The following is a 21129-nucleotide window of genomic DNA, read 5'->3' as shown; positions in this document are numbered from 1 at the left end:
AATTTAATCTTCAACATCACTACTCTTGTAATGGTTTCCAAAGACCACGAGAGGGAGTCAATTGATAATGTTTACAACAGATTGGCCGCTGAAGCAAATGATTTCAAAACTTTCAATATGATATATGATTTTCCAAATATATGATTTTAAATAGTATTAATTAGGGGTCTTCTGCCTCTGGATAGAGAGAATGAGCATATACATAAGAGTTGAGTGATTTTTTTTTTTTTTTTTTTTTGAGAAAGCACTGTCATTTTATTTTCTAAACCTTTCACCATGATTTAGATGAATATATTATGACAATGTTAAATAACGAGGAGTTCACCACACAAGCATTTTTGTCTCTACATAAATATATGGGTCATTTTTGGTCATTTTTATTGGTTTGCCTGGTTTGCTATAGTAACAAATTAATGTATATAGCTTGATATAGAGCTTGCATTGCAAAGACACAATAATTATGACCAGCGTCATACTTGTACATGACAATTTAATTAGAATGAAACGGATTGGTTTGGTTGAAGTAGTCTAAGTTTTATTAAATCATATTTTATGATACTTTCCAGTGTTTTATAGCATATTGACTGTTATATTTATTTAAATGTCATCTTAAATTGATGCTCGCAAATACTGAATAATAACATGAAAGACAACAAGTACACTAGAATGAAAAATTGAACCAGCAAGCAGGCGGAACTATACAGAAAACAAACGTTTCAGGGGGAACACGACATTGGCGCACACCATAATCTAAAGGACTTCAAAAAAAAAATTCAGCTGTCACATAGCGCTGTAAGTTAAATATATCCAATAGAAATTAATTATTTAAAAACGTTTTAACAGGGAAACATCATTGACTTTACTGGTCTATCATTTCCCCCCGGTACATGACATGCTTGCTGCTGTTTGTAACACCTTTGTTTGATCAATCGGGGGCATTTTCAGTGGGAATAGTAAGAGTGTAACGATAACAGAAGGAGCGCAGTATTTAAAATCTTAAAATTATATTCATTTTGATTACACTTAACTTACAGAATACTGGCACACATTTTTACAAGAAAAAGCCTTATTTTCACTCAACTTGGCATTTTCATGACTCGTCAGTAATCTGTACTGAATACGGTGTATTGTGTTCTCTGCTGTTTGTATTGTCAGGTTTATTGTTCCCGAAGAGGTCCCTCATTTACACATGAATGCAGGTAGACAATGAATGAAGCACCTCACTACTTTGCAGTCGTGACATCTCTTACTAAAAGTCGGTCATGACAGCTCAACAGACAAAATGATGTGCACCAGACTACTGACACTGCTTAAGCCACATGCAGTGAAGAGACATCTACCACAGATCTGTTCTGCCCGTTTTTCAACCCTCAGAAGACAGCATGAAAACATTATCACAGACTTCTGTCAGCCTGGATCCTGCTTTAACAAAAGTGATGATCACAAACAGAGAAAATGGTCTCCTTCACTGGCAGGTCACAACTACGGCAGAAGGTTTTTCAGCCTCACGCCTGCTGGGATTGTCAATGCAGCTCCAGCGTCTGTTCAGCCGTACCTCAGATTAATGAGACTCGACAAACCCATAGGTGAGCTCATGTCAAACGACACATTATCCAGGAAGCTCAAACATTACAAGCTCTTCTGTGTTTCATTATAATATTAATGAAGTGTTCTTGTAGGAACGTGGCTGCTGTATCTGCCTTGTGCGTGGAGTATTGGGCTGGCGGCAGACCCGGGATGCCTTCCTGATCTGAGCATGCTTGTGCTGTTTGGTGTCGGAGCTTTACTTATGAGAGGAGCTGGATGCACTATCAATGACATGTGGGATAAAGACTTTGACAGGAAGGTATGAGCACATGAATTTAAAGTCGACATGAAATGGAAGTTGCGATATACTTTTCTTCCCTATTTTGACATATATCCGAGTGAAACAGCTTGCCTTCTCGATCAAGAAAAAATGTAGGGCTGGACTTGATTTTGTCCACTGGGAATTAATTGGATCTTTGGATCATTGTGGTTTGCTTTTTTGCTGTGATCTCATGTGAGTGACAGGTTGTCCTGCCCTCGCACCAGTAAATGTGTCATCAGAGAAGAGATGTTAATGATCACAGATAAACTATTCATAATAATTACTGCAATATTCCACATTTTGTGGTGACTTTAAGATGACTTCCCCGTTCCCCCCCTTATAATGTTCTTCCCTTAGTCGTCCCAAAAAGTCATCTATTGTTTTTGCTCATTATCTGAGAACATAAGATGTGGTGGATTTCTGTTCCACTAGTGATGTACATTTCTATAGAAGCTTGCTTCCGCCTCAGAATAAAAAACAAAATGTAACTGCGTAATTTTATCTCACTATTATAACTATTTTACATTTCGCAATTCTGATGTTTATTCTTATTTATTATTATTGCCATTTATTATTATTGCCTGTGAAACCGGGCACAGATCTCACAATTCTGACTTTATTTCTCACAATTGCAAGTTTATATCTCGCAATTCGGACTTTAAAACTCGCAATTACGATTTTATAGCTCACAATTCTGAGGAAAAAAGTCAGAATTGCGAGATAAAAAAAGTCGCAAATTACTTTTTTATTTTTTATTCAGTGGCGGAAACAAGCTTCCATAAATTTCAGCATTGTTATCTGCTTTTCAACACTCTAACCTAACCTATCTCCTAATCTGTGTAAGATAAACGTGCCATAAACAATGTCAGTGTCAGACTTAGTTCATCAAAAAAGAATATTCTCTTATCACTTACCCTTCCAAACCTTTATGACATTTTTCTGTAGTACATAGAAAAATAAGATGTTTTAAAGAATGTTGGTTACCTTACCAGTTTTGGTTGACTTTCATTGCATGGACATACAAAATTCTGAGGAATTTTTAATAATATCAAATGTGGATTTGATCTTGGCAGCTGTTGGAGTCTGATTTTGGGGTCTGTCATGTTTCTGGTAGGTGTCAAGGACAGCCACTCGGCCCATTGCATCAGGGGAGATCACACCGTTTCGGGCTCTGGTTTTCCTCGGAGGCCAGCTGAGTTTAGCCCTGGGGGTCCTGCTCTGCCTCAATTACTACAGGTACTTCATATTTGACCATTTTTTTTTTTAAACAAAATTTAATGTATTTTGCCAACAATTGGGACTGAGGCAGAATTTTTACTTTCAAGTTGATATTATAATATTAGCAAGGAGTTCGAAGGCCGCTCTGCTGTACATTCTCAAAACAACAGCGTTTATACTCTACACAGGTCATTAAAATACATTATCGCGTCAGGTTGAATATTCTGATTGGTTAAGGCACAGATAAACGTAGAAAATTTCCACATAAGGCTGTTCTTCAGAAGCCTATCTCCATTTATTATCAGGATGTCAGTGAAAATCCCGTTTTAGACACAAAGTGACCCATTGAGGTCACCAATCTGAGTTTCCAGGCTCCAGTTTGTCTGTCAGATGGTCATTTCATCTCCACTGCGTGCTAGTTGCTCACCTCACAAACGTCAGGTTCCGTAACAAAAGGGTACACACACACACACAGTGATACACAGATACACAGCTTCTTCAAGGTCTGAGTTGGTCAAGCTCTTGCTTTGACGAAGAAACTTTCCCAAAACATAATGATAAGATATACATTCTCTCAGTAAAAGGTTTAGACAATATTCGTCATGATTCTCTAGTGGTTGAAGATGAAAAGTAAAGTAAATACTTTAACATAAGCTTGAAGATGTCATTTTCAAGGATAAATATTAATTAATAACTTGATAACCAACCACTCAAAGGATATACATTGAAGCGGCAGTGGATTCAAGAATCCACCCCTTCAATGCAAATAAGCAAATACCATAAATGTACAACCTTGTAGCTCACCTGTAGGTCTGTCTTTAAAGTTTATAACTTGTTGTTAAAAAATAATTTTCCTATGGAGAAAATGAATGGGGTTTTTACATCTGGAACTGCTGTACTCTATTAGCAAACAACAACAATCTGATCAATTCCCGATGGACAAAATTAAGTCCCTACATTTTTTCTTGTTGGAGAAGCCATTTCTTTCAGATATTCATCACAATAGGAAGAAAAGATGACTACAATTTTCGTTTCATGGCGGCTTTAATATCTGATAAACTGACTTCCCATCTCTCTCTAGCATAGCTCTTGGAGCTGCTTCTTTGTCGCTGGTGGTCACATACCCTCTCATGAAGAGAATCACATACTGGCCGCAGTTTGTTTTAGGTGTGTTACCATTTATTTCATCTTTCTCAAATTCAAAATCTTTCTCCCTTCCATATTACTCTGAACATTTTTTAAAAGTGAAAGTACTTAGACTGAACGTTCTGCATGATCTGTCATCATCTGTAGGTCTCACTTTTAACTGGGGTGCTCTTCTGGGTTGGTCTGCTGTGAAGGGATCATGTGACTGGTCTGTGTGTTTACCTCTCTATGTGTCTGGTGTCATGTGGACATTGATTTATGACACAATCTATGCCCATCAGGTACGGTGTCCGATTAGTTATCACACCCTAACATAAATGAGCGCAGTGTACATTTTTCTGATTCATCTCCCCCTCATGAGTAGGACAAAGATGATGATTTAAAAGTGGGTGTGAAGTCTACAGCTCTGAGGTTCCAGGAGAACACCAAACTGTGGCTGAGTGGCTTTACAGGGGCGATGTTGTCAGGGCTGGTTCTAGCGGGAGTTAATGCGGACCAGACTTTGCCTTACTATTGTGCAGTGTCTGCAGTGGCTATTCATCTCGCACATCAGGTGAGCAAGTCAAACTGTTATTGTTAATAGTGGCCTGCCTAGGGTTACAAAACAATTAAGCCTTTAGCCGTATTTGGATGGTCATGTGGAGGTCTGTAAAAGTAAATTTGCATGGCACCTCAACGATAAAATTCATGCGTTCGGATGGCAATTTGTTCATGGTGGAGGAGCGAGTTCTGTGACCCTACGAACTCAGGAACGTGCTGCTCATGTGGTCAGTCACATGATTGTCAGCTGTATATGCTTGGAATTATTTTAATAAATATTTTTTTTTTTGTTGCTTAATCTGTTTATTGAACTTTTTAAATATTAACAGGATAAAGATACAGGGAGAATAAGATATTTTTAATTTAATAATAGGAAAATAATATCCTATTTAATATTTGATTTACATTTAGCAAACGCTTTTATCCAAAGCAACAATAGGGCAACAATATGCAAATGTCGTGACCAGTCTCACTCTTATTTAAATCTCCTATAAAAAAAAAAAAAGACATGCTATAGTTAAAATGGTTAGTCTTGCATTCTCTCAAAATGGTCAGAATGAAGGTTTTTAAAAGCTACTTGTTTCACTTGTAAACTGAATAGTTGTGCAAGCCCTAATTTATATAAATGTGTATAATATTTTAAAAATATTGCATACCATAATGAGCCATTTCAAAAGTTTACGCGATTGATTTTATTACATGCATATCAATATTTGCTGAGGAAATCTCTCAAATAAAAGTTTTGCATTGACAGTTAATATTTGTTGTGTGTGTGTGTGTTCCATAGATCTACGCTGTGGACATCAACAGACCTGAGGACTGCTGGAAAAAATTTGCTTCAAACCGAAACCTCGGACTGCTTTTATTCTTAGGAATAGTGACTGGAAATTTATGGAAAAAGAGAAACGATGATCAGTATGAAACGCAGCTGAACTCCATTTCAAATTAGAGAGTCTGTTGGTTGTGCGACTTGTAATACCATTGATTTACGAGACATATCATGTTAACCAGCGTTTCTTTTAAAATATTTATTAAATTGCTACAAACTGGCTCTATTTATTAAATAATTAGAAAACGTACATAACATCTATAAAATTAATGTTAACATCGAGAACAGTGCCAGAAAGTTATACCTACATATGAACCAAAAACACCCAAATATTTTTATACAGCAAATAAAAATATAAAAAACAACAACAAAAATGAACCCCTATATAGGTTGATTACAGTATATGAATCAGATTTGGATTGTTTTAGTAGAGTAACAGAGGCCAACTATTTGTGCATTGTATGCAAAAGGAAATCTGAGGCACCGTGAACGTACCGAAGAGACTGTAAATCACAGGGAAGAATGTATGATCATTTTTGATAGGAATGATTCATTTGGATGAAGAAGCGTGTCATTGAGTAATGAGGTCACGAGGAAGCTCTTTCTTCATATGGAGACTCGTAGACGTCCATGGGTGGACAGGTGCAGACGAGATGTTGGTCTCCGTAGATGTCATCGATCCTTGAGATTGTGGGCCAGAATTTGGTCTCAGGTCTCACAAAAGGCTGAAATAACAAGGTTAAAGATACATTTTAAAACTGAATTAATAAGAACGCGAGGAGTCTGTATTTTACATTGATTTAAGGTACGCACCATGGGGAAAGCAGCATCCTCTCGGGAATACGGTCTGTCCCATGTGGTCGAGGTAATAGTGGCCAATGAGTGAGGAGCCATCTTTGGACAACAAAATTAAAGTTATATCGGGCAAGGCAATATGCTCATGTTTTTAATAAAGTGCTTCTATTCATTATTTTGTACATAAATGTCTAATTTGAGTTGGCAAGAGGGATACAAATAGTTTAACGCTCCATCCAAATGCATTACTGTAAAAGCTCCACAGACGCTGCTGACAAAGAATGTTCCGTTAAGTTAACGCTCACCTTGAGAGGATTAATCCTCGAGTCCATCCGGCCCTCTTCGATGTCTGCGATTTCCTGCCGGATGGCCAGCAGCGAGTCACAGAAGCGATCCAGCTCGGCCTTATCCTCAGACTCCGTGGGTTCGATCATTAGAGTTCCAGCCACAGGCCATGACATGGTCGGTGCATGAAAACCTGCCATAAAAGGTTGTGGAGGATCAGGGAATTGTCATCCATGAAATAACCTGCTTTAAATGTTTTTCTATTTACCATAATCTTGCAGTCTTTTTGCTACATCAACTGCCTCGATGTTTGCAGACTTTTTAAAAGGCCGCACATCCAAAATAAATTCATGAGCAACGAATCCTGCAAATAATCACAAATGTTTGTGAGGTACTTCAGTTTATTTTTTTAAGATCAGAAAATACAATATTTCATTCAATAACACCAACCTTTAGTGCCCCTGAAAAGAATTTTGTATTGGTTTTCCAGTCTTTTAGCCATGTAATTGGCATTAAGGATGGCCACCTCTGTAGCGTGCCCAAGACCCTTTGAACCCATCATCTGTTGAATGGGGGAAAAAAATCAAATATTAGATTAATGAATTAGGGATGCATGATAGATTGGTACCATTGATATTGTGCAGCTCATTTCCTCTATTTTATATTTAGAGTACCTTTGCCGTCATCTAAAACTCAGTAGTTAAAAGTTAATATTTAAAATCACTAGTAAATTAATCACAATGCAATCTTCAGCAAATATCAAAGTAAATGTTGGACCATGTAACGTTGTGATGCCCAAATACACATGTAGGATTTAAAATAACTTCAGCGTTTTATTGAATACATTTAGGCAAATAGTGTAGAAATGTAGGTAACACTTTACAATAAGGTTTCATTAGTTAACATTAGTTTATGTATTAACTAACATGAACGAACAATGAGCAAAACATTTGTTACAGCATTTAATAATCTTTGTTAATGTTAGTTAATAAAAATACGGTTGTTCATTGTTTGATAGGTTCAGTGCTTTAAATAATGTTAACAAATACAACTTTTGATTTTAATAATGTTAGTAAATCTTGAAATTAACATTAATTTAGATTGATAAATGTTGTAGAAGTATTGTTCATTCTCAGTTCATGTTAACTTAAGTAGTTAAATAATGAAACCTTATTAAATGTAACCGAAACTTAATATTAGTCTGTTTCGGTCAATGTTAATATCAGTACATCACTGTTATTAAAAAGGTAAGACTGGAAGTGCAGAGGGAGTGTCGACCTTAATGTAAGCCCATGAGATGGGCAGGATAGCGCTGGAGCCCCAGGGAGCGGCGCTGATGGTGCCCAGAGAACTTCCTGCATTCGTGAACTGAATGTTCACCACTGGATGATTGGGCAGGAAGGGGGCAAGATGCTGTTTCCTGTAGGCAAAAGCAATTAGGTTAACTGGAGTCAACAGATCAACATTTCTGGTACAGGTGCCATAGGGAAGGTCTGTTCACTTCAAAACACTTACACTCCGATTGGTCCCATCCCAGGGCCGCCACCACCATGAGGAATGCAGAAGGTTTTGTGGAGATTCAAGTGAGAAACATCTGAGCCGTAGTCTCCTGGTCGACATAATCCAACCTGTATCAAAAAGAAACAAGAACATGAAAACTCCAAAAAGAAAATGCACATTTAATGTAAAACACTGTAAACCACTCTTATTGTAACACAAGCTTCTAAAATGTTTACAGCATTTATTAATAATATTAATTCAGAATCATGGTGCACAGTTTACTCAATGCATAAACAACTGTTAATGTAAAAAAAATGTGAAGTTAAGATTAAACTAGAGTAATAAATGCTGTAAAAGCACTGATCATGTTTAGTTCATGTTAACCATTGCCTAACTAATGTTAATGATTACTATTAGAGCTGCATGATCCTGGATTTATTGAGAATCATGATTTTTTGTTTCAAATAGAGATCACTAATCTGAGTAAACAACTAAACATAACGTAATTTACTAGAGGTTCTGACAAAATGTTAATTGCTGCTGTCTATTTAAAAATGCTTAATTTGAAAAAGAAATGTTTAATCGGTTTGATTCATTGACTCAGTCACATACTTCACTTGTTTCATCACTGGATGAAAATTTGTTTTTGAACGAATATCTTGAAAGAGTGATTGCAATGAGAAATACATTTTTTAAAAGTCACTTGTCGCCACCTACTGATGTAACGACGTAATCAATAGATCGTTATTTGAAGCGCCAAGTTACTTTCAAAAGGTGATGTGCTCTATTTTGATCGCTACTGTAAACATCAGTGTTTATGTGAACAATAAACTTAGCCCAGTACTTCTGTGATCATTTGAATATTTGTTACAGAAATAACGATACTGTGTGGTTGAAAAGACCTTTGTGTGGTTTCATACCTATACAACTGCTCTCTCTGGCTCAGGAGCAGCGCAAACCCAGATTTAAATGTTCCAGTGTGATTTCATCAAAGGTTTAATAGATATAGCCGAATTGTTGTCATTTAGGAGTAAGATCATGTGGATGTTTGAATCGAGATCGGGATCTTTTACAGATTAATCGTGCAGCTCTTATTACTACAGTACTGTAAAGTCTTACGGTTCCATCTTCTCACCTGTGCGTTCATGTTGGCACCATCCAGGTACACCTGTCCACCGTTCTGATGAATGAGGTCACACACTTCACGGACGTTCTCCTCGAACACACCGTTAGTGGAGGGGTAGGTGATCATTATGGCGGCCAAGTTGGCCTTATGTTTTTCCACCTATCAAAAACGTGGTAAAGCGAGTCATTTTCCCTAGCCCAGACATAACCAAGCCATTCATAAGTTGATTCCCACCAGAAAGTATGAACACTGAGCTTTCAAAACAATTGAGCATCATGACACCGCAACAATGTGTGAGTTGGGACTATTTGTTTGCTTTACCAATGGCAGACAAGAGGTGCATTCAGGGAACTGTCATTATTTGCGCAATTTTGTTTGGTGCTGCTAGTGGGGCAGAAATTACACACTTTTACACCTTTAACACTGATGTGATAATGTTATCATAGACATATATCAGTGTATTGGTGTAAATAGCCCTCGAACAGAAGATGCAATTCTAAACTCTTTAAATCATTGTACATACCATGGCTTTAAGGTGAGACACATCGATGTTGCCATCTTTATCCACTTCCACCACCTGAACCTTCATGCCCGCCATCTGTGCGCTGGCAGGATTCGTTCCATGAGCTGATTTGGGAATCAGACAGACCTGAACAAATCCATAACAGATTTAATATGGGAGATTAATAGACAAAACCAAAACAAACAAACAAACAAACAAACAAACTTATTTTTCTAACAAGGAAACTTACTGGTTGTTTAAGATACACAGAAGCTATTTTCTGTCAAATATATTTGCAACACTAAGACCGATGACAAGATGTGATAACTCTTATTTGAGCTTATATATATTCTGCAAACTACCTTTGTCAAAACAGATTTCGGTCTGATACTTGCATGAAGCCATAGGGACTACTTTCATGGAGCCAAGTAGTCAAGGTCTACTTTTTTTATGCATCTTTTCATGTTCCACAGACATTTGGATTAACACGAGGGTGAGTAAAATAACAGAATTCTAATGTGGGTGTATTAAATTTTAATCAAGTGTCTTCCACTTAATCATTAAATGTCAAAATGTCATAACAGACTGTATGGCAGACTTTCTGAACTAAGGACACAGTGGCCTAAACACTTAATGTTGTGCAATTTGCAGCAGGTCACCATAAACAAACTCATCGTCCAAGGACTGCAAGTCTTGAAAATCACCAAATATGGAATCTTGCACTGAAGTAGAATCCTGTAACGGGGTGGTTGTTTTCTATGGCTATTTACTCAAACATGGCAGTTTGAACCTTGGCTGGTTTAAGAGCTGCATCCGCTATCTAAGATCTGCTTATTAGGGAGATGATAAAAAACAAAGGCCAGGTTACAAAACACTACAATGACTTGACTAAACGTTCTTATCGCTGATCTTCTTTCCAGTCCCAACTCGTCAAAACAATTTGACACTTTTTCAGCAATTTTCCCCTCAGGTTCAAAACAACTCTTGAAGAATTTAACAATCACTGTTAAAAGACTTCTGAACGACTTTGAGATTTTTTTTTGTATCACCAACTTTTTGCAGGTAGTACAGAATGTGATCTACAGTTGCTGACAAAAATATATTTCACTGCGTGCATATACACAAACACAAAATCTCCCAAAACCTCCTTTTGTGGACATATTTATTTGTAAAAATTTTGTAGAAATTGTACACATGCAGGAAGTTTTCTGTTAAGGTTAGGTATTTATAATTATGCAATGTCCCAATTTAGGTACCCAACTAAACATGAATGTGTGTGTGTGGGGAGTTCAGGCTTTCCCTACGTTGTAGGGAGGAAATGTCCGCACAAGGACAGTAATACCAGAAATCTTTGCCTTATGGGGATATATTTGGGGTACCCATTAGGAAAACAGCTCTTAGCGTTTCAATACTAAATTATGTTTTTTAGAAAATTAAAAAATGCAGAAAGTTTTGTGTGAGGGTTGGGGGATAGAATATACAGTTTGTACCATATACAAATCATTATGTCTATGGAAAGTCCTCAAAAAACATGAAAACCCAATGCATGCATGCATGACCTACTTTCAACTTTTTTATGGAGGAAGTTCATATTATCAGATTGAAATTCTGCTTATTATCAGTTCTCATAAGATTAGTAAAAGTCATGAAGGATCAGCCTGATCCTTCAAATGTCAAGAATGTTTTTAAAAAGGCCCTGAGATCAAACATGAGGCTTAAGGTTAATGAGAGGGGCTTTTCACTGAAGGATGATACTCACTGTTCTATGAGATTCTCCTTTGGAATTCAGATAGGCTTTGATTGCAGCCAAGCCCGCGTATTCCCCCTGCGCGCCGCTACGGGACAAAGAAATCAATAGCATCATGTAACCATTCTGCCTCAGCACAACAGAGTTCAAAGATTGCTTCAAATGGCTCTTGCCCAAGAGTACAGTATACTAATGATCCGGTTAAAGTGTCAACCAAGCAAAATGTAGAGATGCGTACACACCCCCAAACTTATCAGCACAAGAAACCTGAATGAAACAGAGTCATGTTGACACTTGATTTGCCAACTACAAGACCACTGTTTGCAATCAGAATGAATCATCTGCTTGATATTGAAGCAGCAATTTCAGGCAAGACACTTACCTGTTTGGTTGAAAGGAGATCTTATCATATCCTGTAATCTCACAAAGGTCTCTCTCTAGCTGCCTGAAGAGCTGCTGATAACCTTCAGCCTGGTCCAACGGCACGAATGGGTGGATGTTTGCAAATTCTCTCCAGGTGATTGGCTGTTGGTAAAAGGTTACAGTCAAACAATGAAAAGATCAGGGCTGCGTTTCTCAAAAGCATTGTAAGCCTAAGTAGATTGTAGAACCATTGGCACAAATGGTCTCCAGATCAACTTTGCTCTGATTGGTTGAAGTGAGGCGATGTCAGAGAAAAGAACAAGTAAAAGGAGGGCTATTCTAGAAGAGCAGAGCAATCCTGACTCACCATGAGCTCTGAGGAACTGTTCAGCTTCATTGTGCATGAGCCCTGAATTCAAAAGAGGAGTTTGTGTTACTGTGATGTTTTTATGTAAGATCAACACATGGGATAAATCCCAAAGTAAACTCGGTGATGCTTCGATTTTTGACTTACCAATGGAATCATACTATGTACGAGAGAAATATCCTTATTTTCCAGGCGCTTCATGTAACGTACAATATTGGTCTCTGAGTGATAGCTGAAATTGAAAGCAATACAAATAATTATTACACAGAAAAAAGCACATCCACACAGTTGTAGAAAGTTTCATTCACTAACAGATTTGTTCAAAACAATAGCTAGCATTGAAACAGACCTGTTAAACACTGGATGGGTGAGAAACTTGCTGGTTCTCTTGAAAGGGCCTGCCAGCAATCCTTTTGTGCGCTCACTCATTTTCTCAGCAATAAGTTCCTGATAAAGGTCAAAAAGACCATATATCATGAGGGAACGAAGACAAACAGATTTTTTGCAATATTTAAAAACCTTTCTGAATTAGGCAAGAACTTACAGCTGAAGATTCACACCCGAAGATCCAGAGCAGATCATCCAAGTCTCTCTCAGAGACGGTTTCATCCAGAGACACTCCGAGCTAAAACCACATCACGAAATTAAAAACATTAAACAAAAGATATTTGTTGATTTGTGTTTTCAAATTTTCACAGGTCTCACCAGTCCATCACTGTACAACCGCAGGTTGATTTCCCGCTGCGTAGCTTTTTCTAGGATGTCCTTGCCGGCCACGCCACAGTTGATCTTCAGCGTGTCAAAGAAGTTCTCGTGTTGGAGTTTATGCCCAGCTCTTTTCAGTCCTATTATCACAACAAGAAACAATCAGTATCACAAAAATCCCTATACAATTCTTGTAAAAAGAGTAAACAGGAGTCAAACAACTTGCCCTCAGCGAGAATCAACGTTGCATTGTGGGTTCTCTCAGCAATGTGCCTCAATCCTTGAGAACCATGATATAACGCATACATGGCAGCCATGTTTGCAAGAAGAGCCTGAGTAAAGACATTAAAATGGAGTACAGAAATACATCTTCACAGATAATACACACACATTCTTATACAGCCATCTTTGTGAGAACATTCATTGACACAATGCTACCTCTAGCTCCTTACCCTAACCCTACCCATCACAACTAGTTGCCTAACTCCAAACCTTACCCTAAACCTATGTATAAGTAAGTATCGTGAGTTATGTAATCAGATTACTTTTTTTCCAAGTAACCCATTACTTTTAAATTTACAACAAAATATCTGGGTAACTTTTTCAAATAAGTAACCTAAGTTACTTTGTTTTCTCATGTATTGACACACTTCTGTCCTCAATGTTGAGAGAAAAGCAGAGGCGTTGAGTGAAACATAAGTTTCAGACTAAATGTGAGCATGCATTACTCATCTAACTAGCACAAAAACATTCAGCATTTCTCAAAATGAGTAAAAATAGTAAAAGGCAAAAAATATTTTGCAAACCTGCAATAATTAATTCATGAATTCATTAATACTTTATGCATTTAATCTCACTATATTAACCAATGTCTTCGCTGCTGACCTTCAATTATCCAATTCAACCATAGTAATAAGCAAAAATTACTTTAGATAAACATCACATTTGCACTGAAATTTCTTCAGCAGCAGAGCTGAAAAGTTTGTTTGAGCTGCACCCTCTACTGTCACATGTGAATTTGCATTTTCTTCAGCCTGAGGCTTATTCATTTCACTTCTGGTGTGAAAGGGCCTTTACATTTGCCAAAAATATAACTTTTTTGTTATTAAAAACAAATAAGCAAGCCCAGCTTAGATGAAGAAAAGCAAAGCAAAAGTAACGTAACATTACTTTCTATAAAATGTAACTAAGTAATGCAATTAGTTACTTTTTTTATGGAGTAATGCAATACTGTCATGCATTACTTTTAAAAAGTAACTTTCACCAACACTGATTATTCCTAAAACCAAGTGTAGACCATCAAACAGGCCTTTAAAGGGGTCTCAGAAAGTAAGGACCAGCCAAAATGTCCTCACTTTCGATGGTCTAAAACTCAATCGATCCTCACAAAGACAGTCGTACAAGTACACACACACACACACACACACACACACACACACACACACACACACACACACACACACACATAGTATTTTCAGATCATTTAAGCTCTACCTGGGCAGTGCAGATGTTGCTAGTGGCTTTGTCTCTGCGGATGTGCTGCTCTCTGGTCTGGAGAGCCAGACGATAAACCTCTTTACCAGCTGCATCTCTGTAACCGGAAACATTTGACAGTTTATACCAACACTGATGAGGCAAACTACATTGAGGCCTTGAGACTATAAAAAAAAAAAAAGGACAGACTCACCTGGTCACTCCAACCATCCTTCCAGGCATCATCCTGACCAGATTTTCTTTGACTGCAAAGAATGCAGCGTGAGGCCCACCATAGCAGAGAGGAACTCCAAAGCGCTGAGAGTTGCCCAAGGCGATGTCAACTCCGAACTCACCCGGAGGACGCAGCACGCAGAGCGCCAGCAAGTCTGTAGCACAGCAAGCCAGTGCCTATGAAAAAACAAACAAAAAAAACACACACAAAAAAAATCAATGGACTCATGCATTGATCATGTATGAATCATATGCTATAATGCATCTGTATACAAAACAAAATCAAAATAGATTCTGTAGTGGGAACAGGATAGTTCACCCTCATGTCGCTCCAAATAAAAACAACTTTTTCTACATGGAACACAGATGGAGATATTTTGAGGAAACATTTAACTCTCACTTCAACATATTCAAACATGCCATGAAGGCAGGTCTGACATCAGTAACTGACATTATTTAATAGTACGGAAATAAAGTGTTCTTCAGTTTTTTTCCCTTTTGTTGTACACAGGAGAAAGTAGTCATACAGGTTTGGGACGGGGAGTAAATGAGTCTTAAGGTTAAATTAGGTAAATGGTTCATGCAAAACCCTATATACAAAGATTGGTATCAGAAAATGTGAGTTTTAAAATGACAGGTACATACACCACCCTTGTGAGCCTGATCAACAAGTGCAGTGAAATCTTCCACCCTGCCCTCAGTGTCTGGATACTGGAAGAGCACACCGCTAACATCCTTCCCACTGAAGTCCATCTCATGAGGAAGCTTGAGAACGGTCTTCACGCCAATGTAACTATGGGATACAAACATTTCATCAGGATTGGATAGATAGAGAGATAGAATGTTTTATTCTATAAATTGGTGAACTTCCTTACTTGGCTCTGGTTTGCACAACTGCAATAGTCTGTGGATGGCAGCGTGGGTCAATGTAGAACGTTCTTCTTTTGTTTTGCCTTTGAAAATGACAAGGTGAGTGTTAATCATCACTCCCAGCCCTGGGGATACGCCATCCTGCATGCCGAATACCTGAATGTGCCGTTTCAGGTGTTGGCTAATAAATCCAGAAAAGCCGGGACAATTTGTAAAATGCAATAAAATGAAGAATCTGTGATTTGTTAATTCTCTTTAACCTTTACTTAACTGACAAAAGTACACAAAAGTTTTTGAAAAGTTTTCACTGACCAAGGTAAGTGTATTGTAAATAAACACATTTTGATGGCTGCAGCAACACACTCCAAAAAAGATGGGACAGAGGCATGTTAACCACTGTCACATCACCTTTCCTTTTAAATAAATGGTTTAAATATTTGGGAATTGAGGATTAAGAAACTAATTGTTGAAGTTTTAGCCCAATCTCGCCTGATACAAGACATCTGCTCAACAGTCCGTGGTCGTAGTTGTCGGAGTCTCCTTTTCATGATAGCACATCCCTTATACGGTGTAGAGTGTCTAGAAACCATTTTAGCATGTGCAGAATGAGGCCTGGCATTGTCTTGCTTCCCAGGAAAGATGTCATCTTGATGGCAGTATTTGTCTCTGTTCAATCCCAATATATGCCCACATGAATGGTACCTTCAGACACATGCAAGTCACCCTTGCTGTTTGCACCTCCAAACCATGATAGATGTTTGCTTTTGTACCCGTCACTGATGAAAGACTGGATGGTCCCTTTTGTCTTAGAAACTTGATATCTTTTTATCCCCAAAAACAAGCTGAAACGTGGATTGGTCTGACCACAGCAAACATTTCCACTGTCTTTTGGACCACCGGAGATGAGCTCGGGCTAGATAACTCTCCGGCATCTCTGCACAGAATTGATGTATAGCTTTCTCCTTGCGTAAAACTGCTTCTGCATCAAGGAATGCCACTTGAATCTGATTGTTAAGTGACAATGGTTTTCCAAAGTACTCCCGAGCCCATGTGGCTGTATTTAACAGAGTAGCACGACAGTTTCTCATGCAATGCAATCTGAGGGCTCGAAGGTCACGCACATTCAACTGAGGTTTCCTGCCTTGGCCTACATGTTCTGAGATTTCTCTGGATACCCTGAATCTTTTCACAATATTATGTATGGTAGAAGGTGAAAGACCTACATTCTTTGCAATCTTGCATTTTGAAATGTGATTTTTGAATTGACCGTGCTCTCGTGATATTTAGCAAAGTGGTGAGCCATGACCCATCTTTGCTAGCAAAGACTGAGATGCTCCTTTTACACTAAATCACGATACCATCACCTATTAACAAATCACCTTCTTATTGTGGAATGTTTCAAAAGAGTTTAACTTGGATATTCTATATTCTTTTTTTTTTACATTTTGCCTCTATCCCAACTTTTTTGGAGGGTGTTGCAGCCATCAAAATTAAAATGTGTTTATATATACACTTTTACTTATAAAACACACTTAAGTTGGTCAGTGAAAACTTTGAAAATATTTTCTTTGTACTTTTGTCAGTTAAATAAAGGTTAAAGAGAATGAACAAACCACAGAATAATATTTTATTGCATTTTACAAAATGTCCCAACTTTTCTGGATTTGGGATTGTAGAGTAAACTCCTCCTTGATAAAATTGCATCATGTTCTTTACTGATGTTTCCAGCAGTTGGTGGACTAACCTGTTGCAGAGCTGCATGGCCTCTGCAGCGGCAGTGCCTTCATCCAGCAACGATGCATTGGCTACTGCCAATCCGGTGATGTCACAGACCATTGTCTGATAATTGAGCAAGCTCTCCAGACGCCCCTGAGAGACCTCAGGCTGGTACGGTGTGTACTGAGTGACCCTATAGAGAACACACAAAAAAAAAAAAAAAAAAAAAACTCACTAAAGCTCTAACCAAAGACCTTCAGCTTGAGTCACAAGACACATCTGATGCTGGGCACGCTACTCCTTTATGTAATAAGAATCATCAAAATGCAATTTGCTTTTTGACTAGAACTGTACTGACCATGAGAAACTAATGACCATGGTGTTCTAGCTCGTGACTGTAAATTTTAAGTCTCATTACAGAAACAAAGGGTTGATGGGTGTCAATTTTTATTGGTCCACTTTTTGACTATGCTCCACCAAAAGGTGAAATAAATGCTTAAAAAAAAAAAATTAAAAAAGCCAAGACAATACATACCATCCTGAATTCTCAAGCAGGTTTCTTTGTATGACTTGTGGGACGGAGCAGTTATAATAGCCCATTCCAATATAGGACCTCCACAACTTGTTCCTCGATGCAATCTTTTGGAGTGAGTCAAGAATTTCATTCTCACCTGTGGTAATTAAAGTACAAAGATAAGAACAATTTGGATATCTGAGGTTACTGATTAAAACAAACTCCCTAGGTTAATTAAACAGTGCTCACATACTTTGATTTGACAGTAAAAGAGATGATCACGTCTTTCAGATCTAAGCTCATTCTATTAACAAAAACCCCCTTATGGTTTCTCTTGCATCAAATTGAAATCAGCCTAATTTTACAAGTGACTGTGCCCACAATATTTTTAAGAAGCTTCTTCTCACATGACTCATATAATGAGTACTTAACTGCCTTCACACATCGTGGCAAATACACCTGGTATTTCAGCACACCCCAACAAAAATATCATGTCAATTGCAACATATGACCTACATTGTCCTGATGAATAATACAAGAGCACGTGATCTCACTGATTAAGAATTTAGCAATTTATAATTTAGTAGTTAAAGGTAGATAAAGGGCAAATATGGGACATTTCTGATGGCTTGGGAACTAGTTTAATGGTTGTAGTTCGAGGGCAATGGAGCCGGTTCATACCGAGACACACAAATTCCCGAGGCATTGTGTTGCAGCTTAGCAACACAGCAACTGAGCGGGGCAAAGATAATGCAGTAGTAAAAACAGCTAGAGAGAAATACACATTACGGACACCCCCCTCACACTAACATGTCTGCGGGATGTTCATTTTGTTTTACACTGAAAATGTGTGCATGCAGCTGTTTGGTGTTTTAGATAGTGTTTGTCAGTGCAAAAAATGTAAAAGATAAATTAAACTTAAAAAAAAAAAACTACAAATGGGAAAGTTTAGAGTGCCAAAGTAGTCCATTCTTGTTGAGCAATGAATTTGCAGGATTTGCAGATCAAGCTCTGTGCAGCTGAACCAGCAGAATCCAGTATAGCCCCCCCATCAGCTTCAGCATGGCTTGCTTCATTAAAGATACACACACAAGCAGAGGAGAAAACTGACTCCTTGCCATATGTCAAAGCTCATAGTGACTATAATAAATTAGACCATATTTATCTTTAAATTTGATAATTTTTTTGTCATTCATGAAACTGATTTGGGGAGGGGGAGAACAGTCTAGTGAGTGGTGTTATGTTGGCATAAGAATATTGGTCTTAAAATTAGACTTTTTACATCTGCATAATGTGTTAATATAAAAAAGTATGTGGTTTTAAATTTTAATAGTCGTATTGTCAGCAGAAATTAAAATTAAACCGTGTTATTCACACACCGGTGTACTCTGTTGTTTGTGGGTAAATCGTCGCTTTTTATAGTAAATTTATTTGTTAAATAATTGTCAGACGTTATGATTGCCAATGCAACTCAAAGTTCTTCCTGTTAAACGTCGTTATCCCCATTAAATTGTCAATTATTACGCAAAGTTATATGTTGAGCGGTGCACGCGTGATGTAATGCTACTGCTAACCAGATCAAACTGGCCGTGTGACGCTGAACTTTACACTCTAATTGTCATCCTATTGGCATCGGCGGAGGGCGTCAGGAGATTGGTGCTGCTCGCCGGGCTCCGCAAAAACAACTCCTAATATGTTCAAAGGAAGACTTAACGGTGAAAAACCCTCCAGTAAGGTCTATTGGCACACAAAGAGCGTGTAACCTACATTCCTCGCTCAGATAGACTCCTTTGTTAGAGTCTGGTCTGTTAGAAACCCCTAATTCGAAATATTTCGAAATAAAAATAATATGTTTGATAGAAAGGCTTAATGCAGTTAATAATTCCGCTGCCCTAAAATCTACCACCAAAAATAGTTCTACAATACCGCTTAAATGAAATGCAACCTCGCGGTTTGCCTCACAGACAGTCAATGCAAATATATGATGAATTCACAACAACAAACGACACGTGTTTCCTCTGTCTGCCGCTGCTGAGAGGAGTAAGAGCAACTTACACACAGGATCGTCCATTTTCAAACTTCTTCCCAGGCGGATGGATGCGGGAATTGTGTTTTCTATTAGCTGAGCGATTGACTGAAATCAAAATCAAAATGTAAACTATTATTTTGTTCATTAATTGTATTATCAACACAAACCGCGAAAATTGTTGCACATTAGAAAGTTGAAGATGCAGGTAAAATGCTGACATAAAGCGTTTAAATTGGCTAGCATTGAAGTATATTGGTTTAAAATATGCTGTTTAATTCGAAAAAATAAGTTTTACCTCAAGTCCAAGAGTATTGAGCATCTCTCTTTTCTCTTTGTCACCCGGTCCAATGTGTCTTTCAGAGAAATCATCGTGTCTCGGCAGAATTCTTTCAATCTTTCTGGACCACAGAACTTGTGAGGTGCCCATACAGCGCACATTTGCAGACACATTTACCGTTAAACCGCGAAGTTTCTTAAAAACATCCCCTTTGCTGCTGATATTCCATGGCACGCGAGCGTTCATCGACCGGCTGATGACAACCCGCCAGGATTTAGCGCAGCTCTGCATGTTCTTCGCTTGAGATTGACGAAAATTGTTTGCGATAATCTTTCAGCCAGCCTCCACGCCGTGTACCCCACTAACTGTCTGTGAAATTCCTTAAAAGTGTCTATTTATGCGCCTCCTCGTTGCACAAGGAGCAGCCAATCGATAAGTGAACTGTCTCTGACGCAGGGACAAGCCCCGCTCGCTCAGGTTCCGCCGTAACTTTCGAATGCGCCGTGGGGAGTTCTTACGAAGCGCCTAAAGCTTAAATTACTCATACAGCTGGTATCTGCTCGATATCCTTTCTATGTTTTTACATGCTTTTGTAGTTGCGTTTTTGAACGCACAATAAAACTTTAAAAACAATAAAACGCACAAAAAAAGAAAATTGTGGAGCAATCAGAATGGAGCAGAAGCTGGAAAGTGTTCCTCATTCTCCAAACCTGGGATGCTGTATTATTTAAAAAGAGAGAACTTCAAGTCCGTTATCCATCCACCTACCTACCTACCTACCTACCTACCTACCTACCTACCTACCTACCTACCTACCTACCTACCTATCTATCTATCTATCTATCTATCTATCTATCTATCTATCTATCTATCTATCTATCTATCTATCTATCTATCTATCTATCTATCTATCTATCTATCTATCTATGTCTGATAGCTCTATCTATCTATATGATATTAGGCTATATCCATCCATCCATCCATCTATCATCTGTCCTATCTATCTATCTATCTATCTATCTATCTATCTATCTATCTATCTAT

General features: G+C 38.0%; 2 protein-coding genes across 2 annotated transcripts; one reads left to right on the top strand and one right to left on the bottom strand.

Annotated features, from left to right (window-relative positions):
- The first annotated feature begins 709 nt into the window (after nt 1–709).
- On the top strand, nt 710–5956 carry coq2 (coenzyme Q2 4-hydroxybenzoate polyprenyltransferase). Its single transcript, XM_082169672.1, has 8 exons — nt 710–792; nt 1156–1586; nt 1680–1846; nt 2964–3085; nt 4149–4234; nt 4361–4494; nt 4578–4766; nt 5541–5956. The coding sequence occupies exons 2-8, from the start codon at nt 1283–1285 to the stop codon at nt 5700–5702; spliced, it is 1164 nt and encodes a 387-aa protein (XP_082025798.1). The 5' UTR covers nt 710–792; nt 1156–1282; the 3' UTR covers nt 5703–5956.
- On the bottom strand, nt 5767–20525 carry gldc (glycine dehydrogenase (decarboxylating)). Its single transcript, XM_082169671.1, has 25 exons — nt 20104–20525; nt 19835–19913; nt 17801–17936; nt 17294–17458; nt 15555–15632; nt 15325–15472; nt 14660–14856; nt 14467–14563; nt 13199–13304; nt 12973–13112; nt 12812–12892; nt 12617–12714; nt 12415–12499; nt 12268–12309; nt 11920–12062; nt 11550–11625; nt 9812–9937; nt 9298–9447; nt 8178–8290; nt 7941–8082; nt 7113–7224; nt 6931–7026; nt 6683–6855; nt 6396–6476; nt 5767–6307 (listed from the first exon to the last, which is right to left on the bottom strand). Exons 1-25 carry the CDS (start codon nt 20374–20376, stop codon nt 6170–6172), a joined length of 3075 nt encoding a protein of 1024 aa, XP_082025797.1. The 5' UTR covers nt 20377–20525; the 3' UTR covers nt 5767–6169.
- Nucleotides 20526–21129: the final 604 nt, after the last annotated feature.

This window comes from Leuciscus leuciscus, assembly GCF_965113295.1.
Source record: "Leuciscus leuciscus genome assembly, chromosome: 5".
NCBI lineage: Eukaryota > Metazoa > Chordata > Actinopteri > Cypriniformes > Leuciscidae > Leuciscus > Leuciscus leuciscus.
Note: the sequence above shows the minus strand (reverse complement) of the source record. Positions and strands in the feature narration are given on the sequence as shown.